Source organism: Antedon bifida, chromosome 5 (genome assembly GCF_963402885.1).
Source record: "Antedon bifida chromosome 5, ecAntBifi1.1, whole genome shotgun sequence".
Classification (NCBI taxonomy): domain Eukaryota; kingdom Metazoa; phylum Echinodermata; class Crinoidea; order Comatulida; family Antedonidae; genus Antedon; species Antedon bifida.
The window spans coordinates 17,903,997-17,918,582 of NC_136230.1; the positions used below are offsets into that span (position 1 = coordinate 17,903,997).

At 34.4% G+C, this 14,586-nt stretch overlaps 1 protein-coding gene across 1 annotated transcript; it reads left to right on the top strand.

The window, feature by feature from the left end:
• Positions 1 to 4,378: 4,378 nt before the first annotated feature.
• LOC144842424 (uncharacterized) lies at positions 4,379 to 7,765 on the top strand. The gene is made up of 3 exons (XM_078698873.1): positions 4,379 to 5,165; positions 5,898 to 7,210; positions 7,625 to 7,765. The coding sequence occupies exons 1-3, from the start codon at positions 4,379 to 4,381 to the stop codon at positions 7,658 to 7,660; spliced, it is 2,136 nt and encodes a 711-aa protein (XP_078554999.1). The 3' UTR covers positions 7,661 to 7,765.
• Positions 7,766 to 14,586: the final 6,821 nt, after the last annotated feature.

The window sequence follows — 14,586 nt, forward strand, 5'->3', positions numbered from 1 at the left end:
TATACACAAAAAAAACATGATATAGAAAATAACAATTACAATAAAAACAAACAATTCAACTACAGTTACTACAATACCATTGATAATTAACACTACAGCAGCAGGAAACCCACTGACACCTAAAAATACAAAAATTACAAGAAATAAACATATAGAATAGGTAGGAACTGTACAATATAAAATGAATTTGGCAACAACAATGTAGACCTAACACTATAATGAGATAGATATCAATCATTTAGTTTGATTGATATGAACATTACTCGCCTAAAACAATACATCTGTTTGCCCAAGCTCTTTTAACATAGTGCTTACAGTAACGATCAAAGACATTTGATATGGAATCGATGTCATACCACATAATATAATGATAGTAGTTATCAGTTCCACCAAATACAAGATTTAATTTGGTGTTCAGGTCACCAGAGATAAAATTTTCCCATACATCTAAATGATTGATATCGATTAACATATATTCTAATTTGGTATATTCTTCAATCCTTATGCCATTGAGTTGGTTACATTGTGAATAGAAAATGTTGAATGTCTTCTAAACCATTCTTTCACATTTTACAGATACCATCATATTCAGGAAGCCACTTACAACTCCTGTGACCTAAAGGAAGGGTGTTAGAACGTAGTTTGAATTTGAGGCTAGATCCTAGAAAGTCTGTACAATCCAATAAATATTTTTCAAGGCACGAATTAGACTTAATAAGAGAGTATGTCTGAAGTGACGATTTTCTTAGCATTTCACTTTTCCAAAATGCAATGTTTGTGTCATGCAACTCTTTAAATCTCTTGACTGTCAGGGTCATTGCCAAGGTAGGAAGTTTCGAAAATTGAGTCGATGTCCATATTAATAGACGCACACGTCTTAGCAAAACTGGGTATCAGTTTATAGCGTGGTTCTACATTTGTAGTTGAACTTAGACACGTATTAAGCATAAAGTTAGGCCAACGGTTTTTATCTATGTTCATTACCTAATTAATAAATTTGGCTCTAGATATATCTTGAATAACTTTAATTGGAACCCACCCTAAATCCCCATACAAGGCCTCTTTAGGTGTATTTCTACTAGCTTTTAAGGTGTACCGCGCATATACATCCTTCTATTATTATATTGGACATTCCACAACAGGCATATCGATGATAAGTACGGTAGGCTACTTACAATTATGGGTGCAACTGGGCTTCAGCAAAAATAAGTACGTAAACTATTTGTAACTTAAAATAAACTGTAATCATATCAGATGGTTATTATAAAGTATTAACAAGTAGGCCCTATAATATTTATTCATTATCTAAAATAAATATATAAACCTGAAACTTAATTTACATAACTACAATAATAATACGGAAAGGAAAGTGAATATCAAAAGAACTGAAACTGATTTCAATTTATTGTTTGTTTTTTTTTCCATTCAGTTGCCCGAGATTAAACAAAAGATATACTGATCAACGTCGAGCGATACGTGTATGTAAATAAAGAGTTGCGAATGAATTGCCTATTTTCACCTGAAAAATAGAAGAATTTTGGTCCCTGGATGTATGATTTGGAAATATATAAAATCCAATTGAAAACGTGTTTATTGTGAAGCTATTAGTCATAGTTTAGTTCCGTCTTATTGTGTTGCGCCATTGTCGCATTTTATGTGTTCCACGCACGGACGCTACCATTGAAAAATATTGCGCAATAATAATTGGACGCCCGCTGGCCATATTACGCAATAGCCGGGACGCCCGCTGTTCATAAAAAGGTGCGCATACTGGCCAAACCTACCCAACCCGTATCCAAAATGCCACTGAACAAGTGCTCAAATTTGCCAGTCGACGTGCCAGTCGCCTGGCGCATGCGCATATAATAAAAATGACGTAATACGGTAGCGGTGAAAATCTAAAAGTCATAATCATCAGGATAAGCTACGTTTATGTATTTGTTGTCATACTTAATACTAAAGTATGGTGTTTTGAAGCGAATCAAAATCATACAATTAACTTTAGTATTTAAGGCAATTGTGATCTAGTGCAGTGGTGGGATTTTCCCTCAACAATAATTTTAGCACATAAATTGTTCATAATAATGTAAACAATACACAATGTCGAAAAGTCACAGACGGTGAAGAAATTACAATATCCTGGTACGGTACAGTGCTCAAGAAGTGTAAGTTTGGTTGGCGGAATTCCACTTCACTACATTTACAAAATATTAGTTCGTCATAATTTTGTTAGTGATTACGCTCCACCACAACAGGCTGTATGTAAGTATATAATTTACACTTAAAGCGTAGAAGAAGTAATTTAAACTAAATTGATTTATACATAAAAGAACCGGGATTGTTTTTACCAACGGACCATTTAAATGTCCATAGGCCTATATAACATTCATTTCTAAGCTTTGTTGACAGTGCATCCCTGATTCGATGTTCTATAATTTTCGGTCTATCTTATTACACTAGTATGCATATTATTATATTTACTCTATATCTCGAAAGTAACATTTTAATATCGATCAAATCAAGCAGTCCTGAACTATGTCACACAACTATGGTACTATCTTCAAGCTTAGGTTCACAATTTGCGACATTTTGTAGAAATAATGCATAAATTACTTTAAAAACATTCATTGTCTTTAATGTACGTTTTATTGTAAATTATGATAAAAAGAGAGAAACAATGCACTACATAAGTAGCTAGGTTTAGTTGTGTAGGCCTAGCTGGTAAACATCGGTAACGTACGAACATCGTAGGCTAGCTATAGGCCTGGCCTGACGTTGTATAGTTGCTGCATTAATTGTGTTTTTTTTTATTTCTGTTTTTGCCAAACTCAGACAAATTAGAGGAAACCCGCTATTTCGCTAACAAGAGTCTTTCACATATTTTGGCCTCACGATCGATCGAAAAGGTGGGTGAATTACAGAAGAAAACAAACATATCAATCCGCGCGCAATGCATGTTGGAATTTATAGCGGGCCGCTAAAATTATTAGAATCGACTTTCACATTCTTAACTGTTTAAAGACGAGAAAAGTAATCTCAATAGGACCATATAGTATTTATGTTTACATCAAATGTAGTTTGTGACCTTAAATTAGATCTAAAAAACGTAATGAATGGGACTTAGGGTTATATATGGTTTGCTGGTTTGCTGAGTAGTGGTCCTTAAGGTTTTGTCCATAGATGGTCCTATGTGGGCTGACCTGGGAGTAGTTTCCTGGTTATTTTGTCCTTGTTTTTAAGAATACATGTTATACTTTTGTTTTGTACTCAAGTTTTTTTTAACGAAATAAATTAAAGATTTAATTGAACAAATTGAAATATCGGATCATGTCGGATATACTCGGCCGAATGCAGCATGTCTCTCCTAATGGAAACAAGAATAGGCCTACTGTAGTTTAGCACTATAAATAATTATAATTACTAGAGGGTGATTCCTCCTTCCTCTAGGAAGTGTAGACGATGGTTCTCGGAATGATAATGACTCGGGTAAAAAGTTTTAGAAGGACATTCTGGCCTGGACGATTTCGGTCGGTTACCATTATTTAAATGCTTTTGATATTCGTAAAACTAAATTCACGCACAGTATCATAAAGTCCTGGCAGCTTACTCAACAACTCAGCTATCGGGGTTTCATTCGATTTCAAACAAGACATCAATGACATCAATTCTCTCGATGTCATTTTATATAATTATTTCCCACAATTTACTCCTATGTTTTATGAATATATTTAATTTGATCTTTATGTACTACTATACCTTCACACGCGCGGTCCGAAAATAAACAAAAAACCAAAATGGCTATCGCCACCAAGCACCAACGGCCAACTTAGTAGAAACAGGGAGTTGTTTTACAACTCCCTGGTTGAAACCAACCATGCAGGGAACTTGCAAGGTGATTGACACACCTTACCGTGAACCCGGAAAATTACTTCTACCGCGCGTAGAGTTAAAATTTACCGATTGAAATCAGAAAATTTCTTATAAAACCCTTTATAATATCTTCCTAAGATAGAAATATGGAACAATAGCGTAGTACTGAAAACTAATGTTATCAAATCTACGTTTCGCGGTACATCTGAGATAGATAAGGTAGATATCCAAGGCGGAGATTAGTACCGAAGTTTTTCCATTGTACTCGCCTATGTCAGAATTAACCATAATTTATATATAGATGGTCATGATAGACACAACATATTTGTTGCAAATTTATATTTTTATATAGAACAATTAAAAATTGTATGACAATAATAAAACAAATTATTATAAAATAGAGATATTAAAGATTGATATATTTTGAAACATTTATTTCAGCATTGAAATAACGTGTTGACCTACACATTTAACTGAAGTATGCGTAGGCCTATCCAGAATATTTTCAATGGATAAAAAGGCAGGACAATATCTCCGTGGGTTTTACATGTTTGAACACAGTTGTAACAAGCGTGTTTTAGCAGATGATATTGAGATGGAAGAAGCATATAAAACTGCACAACAAACGGGAAATCTTCCATTTAATAGAACGAAAATCCTTATCCTAGGAGATCATGCTGCGGGAAAAACTTCAACTTGTAGGCGTTTACAAGGAAAAGAATTTAGACAAAATGAACCTAGTACAATAGGAATTGAAACGGACACTGTCAAAGCTAAAGTCACTGATGTTAACAGTAAATGGTGTCCTGTAACTAATACACCTCTAGAAGATTACGAATGTTCTGCTGCATGGTGGGCAGTATCAAACGTGTCCAAACGCAGTAAAAGGTTTTCAAGAACAAGGTCACATATTGATAAACCGAATGGAAAAACAAAACTGTTAATAGGACGGACAATCGAAGACATAACTTACCAGGTTTTTCACAATATTCCCATTCTGATAACCTTTCTTAATGGTGGATTTCTTTTCGGATTTGGGCTTGTTGCATGGGCGTCCATAATATGTTTAATGTCAATTCTTGATGTCCACAGTGCATATCGATTTGGTTCAGCATATACGGCTGCAATGGTACTTGTAGATAGCGCCATGAGTACAAATGAAGCTAATACTGAAGCATACGGAACTGTGATAGATTGGACAGACACAATGCAAGGCACAATGTCAGTCTGTATGTATGGAGTGATTGGATTAGTAATGGGTACACTTATTGGAGCCGGAGGAAGAACTGGCCTCTGTATTGCATTCAGTATTATGGTACATCCAAGACAAAAAATGTTTTCAATTGCAAATGTTACTGAAGCATTAATAATAATTTATAGTAGAGTATATTTTAAATTGTCAATGTGTATTTTTGCTATCATTACTATTATAATCTACAGAAATGTTCATTCCAAACTGTACACTTTGAGTAGGAAAAACAGTATCATTCTATTGACGAGTATTGTGATGTTTCTCAATGTGCTGTTTTTCATTAGAAAACAACATTTCACAAGTGTTTTCACTTCTTCCTGTGTTGCAGTAACTGTTTTTTGTACTTCAAAAGGTATAACAGTCGGACGAAAATGTGTTGTTTATGGATATATACCTCAAAATTATATATTCAAAAAATCAGTTGGCTTTTTAGTTGGGTTATTTATAGCATATTATTGCGATTGGAAACTTGTGGGTTTTCAATTTGAAAATAGAGTAAACGTATCTATATCTCTGTATTTGATTAATTTACTGTTAATTGTTTCACCGATTATTGCATTTATTCTCTACGAATGGTTTGCATACATGAAAGTTAAACATACATCGTCTATTCCAATAACACACGTTAGAAAATCACTACAAGCAGTAATTCGTAATGAACCTTTCTTGGATGCTAGGCTTAGTTTATGGGACTTTGCGGGACAAGAAATGTATTATAACACACACCATCTGTTTATGCCTAAGCAAGGTGTTTATTTGATAATGTTCAATGCAGTTCAAGCTGTTTTGAATCCAGAAAGTGAAATTAAACGACTGAGGTATTGGCTCCAATCTGTAGCCATGCATGCAGAAATAGGAAATGTTGTAGTACTGCTTATAGAAACCAGAAGAGATGATATTAAGGACATGAATGCTCTTGAAACATTTGTAAAATTAGCTACTGAAAATCTTTACAATCGATTTACTGAACTACTTGTATTTCATCCATCGGGAAAGTTATTCTTTTTCCTTGAAAACTCATTGAACATTGACACAGAACGGGATGTATTACGTGAAGTAATATTTAATGAGATTAACAATTTATATTTTTTTCGACAAACGTTCTCTATCAAACATTTGTTGTTTAATCAAACGCTGTATACACTTCGTCAAAAACAAAGTTTAATTGTTAGCTTAGATGAAATTTCAGAAACTGAAAAGTCTACGTGGACAACAAATGAATTGCGTCAACTTTTGAGTTTTTTCGACAGATCTGGAGAGGTTATCTACAAGGATCATGATGAGTTACTTCGTAAGTACGTAGTATGTGACCCTCAGCTATTGGTAGACTTTCTCAAGAACCTGGTAAATATTCCAGAACCTCACAATAGAAATCGAGAGGTAGCCAAATATTGGCATAAACTAAAGGAAGAAGGAATCGTCAACAGCCGATTACTGGAACATATCTGTCGACTGCAAGGCATTTGGGCAATGTATCCTTACGTTATTTCGTTTTTAGTTGGTACACATTTGTTGTTTCCCCTTAGTGTAACTAATCAAGAGCATCCAAAAGGCAACTTTTTTCTTGGATGTCGATTGCCTACGATTGCTGATACTTCCACAATCTGGAACAACGAAGATGCGTCACAAATCATATTTTATTTTGACTTTGGAGAGATTTTAACAGAATTTATATTTCTGCGGCTTGTTGCTAAATGCTGTGAAGAATTTACATGGGATAAGGTATATTATAATGCCGCAAGAGTTAGAGCTAGTCAATCCTGTCTATTTTTGATTATGACCGATAGAATTTCTGGAAACATTAAACCGTATCAAAGAAACATGATAAAACTCGCCATACAAAATGATGATCAATCACAGGTTATGCACGTCTTGCAAGCAATAATAACTTTCACTCAGGAGATAATCAACAGTGCATTTAATCCTGATAATTTTAAAGATAATTATATCTATGGACCTCGGTGTAATACGTGTAGTTCTTTAGATGAGACTTTGTCTTTGGTAAATCTTTCATTATCTGGTAATGATGTATCTTCGTTGGAAGGCTACAGACCAGACCATTACCACAGGATTTCATTTGATCCCAATGTATGTTATTATTAATTATTTAAAACAAGTCAATCAATTCACTTTCACTCATCTTTCATAATAATGAATTTTAATATTTTTTTTTACTCTGAGGTAAATTGAAAGAATTTTAACTTTATGAAAACAAATTAATATCGCTAGAGGGCACTAAATTAGAATCTCAAATTGTCTCCGTTGAATTCCAATCAATCTTCATTAGGCTATAATTTCTTGATAATTTAAATTAACCATCACATAAAATATACATTTTATACATACTTGATAATATTTCTTGGTTTATCTAGTTGTACACTTAATTTCAAATTTATTGATTGTTAAAATTTATTTTGAAACATCGTATTGTACAATATTTTGACCATTTTACACTATTTTTTTATCATATATTATAATCAATGAATTTTCTTTGTTTTTCAGTTCAGCTTTACGTGCGGTCGAAGTGAGCCACAATGATGATTTTACATGACAAAGTCACAAAGTAAATATCAAAGAAACGGTAAATACTGTATTTAGATATAAACATGCCGTCACTCCTAACTTCAAAAAAGAACAGTTGCTGATAATTATTGTAAATACTGACTTAATAATAATGTTTCTTACAGATAAGTAAGTTATTTAACAAGATGTTTGACTTTTTCAGTTTGTATACAAATCAGTATAATCAATAAAAATAATAATCAATTTACTTACGATGTGTGGTCGTTTTAGAAAGTTGGTCGTTTACGAGATAAGAGGTGGATAGACTGATGGCTAAGTAAAGAGATGAATTTGTATATGATTTTTAATAGGTTTGTAAAATATATAATATTTTCTACATTAGTTGGCGATAGTAACTATATTAGCTGGGAGGCCATTTTCGTTTCTACGTTACCTGTTGACCGTTCTACATTAGCTGGTGTTGATTTTTGTATTTACTACATAAGATGTTGGTGTTTCTACATTAGCTGGAGGTTTTACTACATTAGCGGTGGATTGTTCTACGTTAACGGTTGTTTCGACATTACGTCTATTTTTCTTGTTAGTTATTCCAAATAAACAGGTTGTTGTATTTGCTAATAACCAGCCAGGGTAATAACAATGTGCGAGGCAGGCGAGGCAAGTTAGAAATTTATGCGAGGCATCGTTTTACCATCATCAAAAAATGGGAGGCATCATTTTACCTTTTCCCAAAAGTGCAAGGCAGGAAATCACCGAAATTGATGTAGCCTAGGCCCACTAGATCCCTTTCGCACCTGCCTTGTATTTTAACTCCAAATTTGTTAACTAACTTTATCCTGAATACCACACCTTAGAATTATTACTTTAATAATGAAGAAAATCACACAAAAAGTAATAATAAATCCTTTAAATTGATGATTTTACAGACGTTTTTCTCGCATACTGTTCACGATTTTCGCATACTCAATGTTCAATATTTTGGTTTCTATGGAACGCCAAAGGAGCAACATTATTAGATGATTGGGCTAAAAACTCTGTGTAATCCATATATTTAACGCATTATTTTGTGAAAATCACGTTCAATTTCAATATATTTTTTCACTGTCAATAAAGAAAAAATGTTACTGTTGATACTGTACACGGTTTCGTTAACTTTAAGAACAAAGTAGAAAAATTCATCATAATATCCTCAGTAGGATGTCCTAGGTCTAGGCTAGGTAGTGATGTTGATTTAGGATCGATTATTATTCTTTGAAATAGAACAGTATCAGTAGTAACATATTAAAGCATTTTTATTGACAGATTAACAAAATATATTGAAATTAAACGTGTATTTCACCAATAAATGCACTAGAAACTGACGAATTCCACTTCCACGAGATTTAGTCTTAGTCTATTATCGTTGCTCTTTTGGAGCTCCATAGAAACAATATTGAACATTGAATATGCTAAATTCGGGAACAGTGTGCGAAACCCACGTCTCTAAAATCATTTAAGGATTTATTTGTTACTTTTAATGTGATTCTTCTTCATAAAATTACTAATGAGGCATAATTCTAAGGTGTGGTATTCAAACGATAAAGTTAGTTATCAAAAATTTGGAGTCAAAATACAAGCTAAGGAAGGTATAACGCCAGGCTTAGTACGTACATGGACAACAATATCGTTCATAGTATAGGCTACCTAGCCTACTAAAACAGAAGTATTACATCAATTATTATTATATCAAAATTGAATTTCTACATAGGCCTCTAGGTTAGGGCTAAGCAGTTTAATTGTAGGCCTAATAGTATTACGATGTCGGACGTAGTTTTTTTCACACGCGCTCCAGAATTCTCTCGCAATTTTATTCTTTGTGGCATGTTATTTGATGGGCATACCAGTTACCTTTTTATTCACCGCCAGTTATTGAACTTTCCCTGGCCATCGCTGTTCACCTTATTTGCAAGAGAGGTACACGTGTGGATTTTCTAGAGAATGGAATGTTAAAAATGTCTTTGGCACGCCGCTCAGAGAGAAGTCTGTGCGTTGCTGGCCGAATCGCCCCCAAAGCCGAATCGTCTCAGGGCAGAATCGTCCCGCTACCTGCCAAATAGTAAATAGGGCTTTTCTATCTCTCAGGTCTACCGGATCGAGGTGCGGTGGTGTGACAAAGTATTATTTTTACTCTGCTATGTTCGAAATGTTAATTGTAAAGTGAATACGCTTGAAATGCCATTCAAGCATGCAGTCGATCGGTAACAATCGTTACATAAAAATAAACAACATGATGAGTGTATACACGAATCTATAGATACGCTAGGCCTATTATAGAAATATAAATAATTGATTATTAGGCCTATAAAATAGCATAATAGATATGCCTCGCACTTTTGGAAATGAGAAAATGATGCCTCGCACACAAATTCTTGGCGTGCCTCGTATAAACCTCGCTGCCTCGCACTTTGTCAACACTCATAAGAAAAAAATGGTATTCTATCAGGGTAGTAAGGACGACACAAAACAAGTAAATAAGGAGGTTAAGGTTGCTGTTCGTAAGGCTAAATATGTGTGTACAGAAATAAAATAGAAAATAAGTTAAATAATGGATGTGTTCGTAATTAACACAGCTGCTACAAATAAGAAAAGTACTAAAATAAGTGTTGAAGGGGTTGCTGATCATATTCTGCCAGACAGTTTAAACAATTGTTTCGCTAGGTATGAAAATCATGACATATCTATAACGATTAGTAAGATGCAACCGGGTGTGGCAAAAAGTTATGAACTATGCACCATAACAGTGGAAAATGTTCGAAAGCTACTCAAACAAATTAATATTAATAAGACCTCCAGACCTGATGGAATTGATGACAATCTTTGAAAAACTTTAAAGCTCATAATAATAAAATATTACGTCTCTTGTTGAACCGGAACTCGACCCACTACAGTTCGCGTATCAGGTCTGGAAGTGGTGTCGAGGATGCCAAGCTGTTTTAAACTACCCAGATCGCATGCTAGAATGCTTTTCGTTGACTTTTCTTCTGCCTTCAATATCATACTAATACAATACTAATACTAACAAATTATTTATAATTTTGGTTTTCAACGTAATTTTGTTTTATGGATTATTAGTTTCTTTCTCCCCTACTTTATAATATATAATACGGATGAATGTCGAAGCAAACATGATAATAGTTACCTCGTCAAATTGCTGACTACACCGTGATTAGGCCTACTGTCTCTCCTTCAAGGTACTCAAGATGGACACAGCGGTGGCGACACGAGGGCTAAACTCCCTGACCGGGAGTGAAGGCTATGATAGCATCCCTCGGCTGGGGGCAAGGAGCCGCCAAGGGAAGCAACGCGTTCTAGCGTAATTTGAGGCCGTTTTAATCAGATTTAAGGTAGCCACTTTTTCTATTTTTATGGTATATATAGGCCTAGGTACTGTAAATAAAATACTGCGTGCAAAACACACTGCGCGAGATCCGATGCGATGACTTAGACTTGCCCCAAGTCTGTATTTATTGTCTTTTTTTTTTATTTATTTGTTTTCATTTCGACCGCGATTTTTGTCTGAAAATACAGACTTGTGAAACACGTATAGAAATCGATTTGCAGACCGCAAACATCCGATAAGAATGACGTAGGTTATCATACCGTATTTGGCTATATGGGGCGGGCGGTATGTAAATATGGATTTCGAATCAACCAATGATCATTTTGTTTCAAAATGAAAAAGATCGAGTACGTACAGTGCTGAATGTACGATCGAGACTGAACAACTGTTGAAATATAAAATCGTGTTGCCAAGTTGTTTTGTTTATTAATTGTTTAGTCCTGGCCTAGGCCTCCTTCGTAGGGCTACTCAACTTGTACGTATGACCTGCCAAATAAAACGCCAATAAGGTACATACCACCACCGACGGGCACACAACAGGGCTACACCACCACACAGAACAGGACAGGGTCTGGGTGGGAATTAAATAAATGATCCATTCAATGTTTGATTTGGCGGAGAAGCTAGCCTATCATATCAAGACGAGTTTTCATGTTCTTGGGAAAAATCTCATCAAATGTTTACTACTTACTAGGCATATAAAATCATTTCTAGCCTTCAAAAACTTTCATCAATGTACTCAAGTACACATTGTCTAAACGTAACATAGCGCATGCGCATCGTCTTAGATGTCGAGTCTTTGAAATTCTGAAATATGAATATTAAAACAACGTACGAGTGAGTAGCCAATGGCATGCGGCTGAAACTAGTCAACTGGATAATTTATGCACCAAGAATTCTTGGTGTCAAACCACGTGACTTATGCGTGTTTCCCCAGACGGAGTATCCAAACTCAAGTAATACACGTATGAAACGCCATATGTGCAAAAATATTTATATTTTTACAAAACTCCGTCTGGAGCCCAGACTAGCGATGACTGTGTGTAAATCCATTCTTTCAATGTGAAAAATGAAGTAACCTAAGTTCAATACGGGTAAATTGTAGCATAGAAAATATACGTGACGTAAAACGTACCCACGGGCCAGGAGGTATATCGTTAATCGCAGAGGCGTAGGCTGGTTGCTGTCTGGGTGTGCGGAAATTGTAAATGCGTGGGACTAACTCCCTTGAGTTGCTAGGTACCCGGAAATTGCAATTATACATTGATATATGAAACGAAATTACAAGTCTACAGAACCAGCCCACCATGGTTGGGGTGGAGCTAAGAAAATTGTGAAAAATAGAGTTGGTAGGTCCCGGAAATTGGACTTATTACACTTCGAAATATGAAACAAAATATATAAGTCTCCAGAAACAGCCCTACCACGGTTGAGACTGAGCTAAAACAATTTAGAAAAATAGAGCTGTTAGGTCAACGGAAAATGCACTTATTATACTTGGAAATATGAAACGACATTTTTAAGTACCCATGACCAGCCCTGTGGTGGGGGCTGACCTAAGAAAATAGCAAGCGTAGACCATTTTCCGTCGGGGAAATCAGTTTATACTTTATACGTCGATAACATCTGGACTTTTGATGTACGGTGAGAAGTCCATGACATACAGGACATTGACAATTTAATAACTTATAATTGTATTACTAATATATTCGATTTCTCACAATTAAAATTAAGCTTCCATTCTTTTGAAAATTTAGAGGCTAATTCCAGCATTTTGTTCATTTCAAATTCATTGATTGCAAGCAGTGCGATATCGTCTGCCCAGAATAAACCCCCATCAATCCTTACACTCAAATCATGTGAAACGAGTAATTTCTTAAATTAGATAGAACGCTCGCTTCGCTCGCGTACCAACTAGGTCTTGCCCATAGATGATTTTCGAATACACAGTAATTTCAGCGTAAACAAACTGGCGATTTCAAATTTACATTTCTGGCATTATTATGCTGTTTGGCATTATTTGGAGGCCATCGACATCTGGCATAATGCCATAATTATTTAGCCGTTTTTAGCATAATCTGGCATAATTTGGTGTTTTTTTTAACAACCAACAATTTTTTTTCCATATTTCAAATTAAGTTCCATTTCCGGGCATCATAGCAGCCATATTTTTCCAATTGTGGGCCGAGGTCCTAGAGTACGGTGGCTGATTTCCGCCAAAGAAAAAAATTATTTTATAATAATACGGCGTTATAACGCCCTAATTAGGGCGTTATAACACCGTATTAGGATATTAGGGTGGATGGTATCATTTGCAATTACCATTTTTGCACCCAAAATATTGGAAATTATTAGTTATTACAAACAAAACTGAAAATATAAATTTTGAACGACATGGGGATACAAATTTTAGGCCTTATTTTGTGTCAGTTGGGGTTTTACAGACGTTTTTTAGACTTTAACCGTTGGTGGCGCTATTTAGGGCCACATTTTGGGGATTTGGCATTATTTTTCCCAATCTGGCATTATTTGAGACAGTTTACGGCATAATTTCAATTTTATCGCTGCTACAATGTCGTTTATATAGGAATTAATAAATATACACGGTGATTTATGTAGTCAACTAAAATTAGCACACTGTATTACTTCCGAAAGAAAAAACTTGTTGAGTCAAATTTAAACAAACCCAATTTGTGTTTTGTATGTAACATTAGAGTTGAGGAATGGGGGAGAAGAGTTGAGGAATGGGGGAGAGGACGGGTGCAACGAGAAATAATATTTATATTCTTTTTCTACTCAGTAACAATATATTTGTTTCATGTTTTATACATAATAGGCCTATACCACTAAACACATTAAAACATTTGCGATTTAATACTTTGTTGAAACTGTCACTGTCAGTCGATTAACATAGTAAAGTACATGTAACGATACATCCATCACTATGAAGTTTATATTTTGTTGTAATTATTAATTAATACAAACGTTGAGAAGCAACTGTCAGTAATAACGTTTATTTGTATATGTGTTTATATATCTAACAGTACCCGCACTCACAGTAAGAAATCTGCGCTTCAAAATGGTTTATCTATTTTAATAGATAAACCATTTTGAAGCGCAGATTTGAACAATTAAAATTGTTCAAATTCACTACTAAAAACACTTATTTTATAACTACAGTTAGGTTAAAAGTTACCTACTTGTGTTATACCAAATATTTATACTGAAATGGGAGACTGAGAGATTGGAATTTTCCATTTATCGCCAATCAATAAGTTTGTGTAAACTAATAATTCTTCTATTTGTAGAGAGACATGTGAAGGTTATACTATATAACTTCAAATGTTTTATTAATAATTTAAAAAAAGTTAGCTTGGTAGAAATATAAACAATTTTTTTTTTATGAGATAAAATAATGTTGCAAATAACAAACTATACTAGATAAAACTATGAATTATTATATGAATTTATGTAGAAGATAATGTTACATAAGAATCAAAGCATGATTAAAGTAGAAATATACATTCATAAAGGAATTATATGTGTATATTAACAATTTATA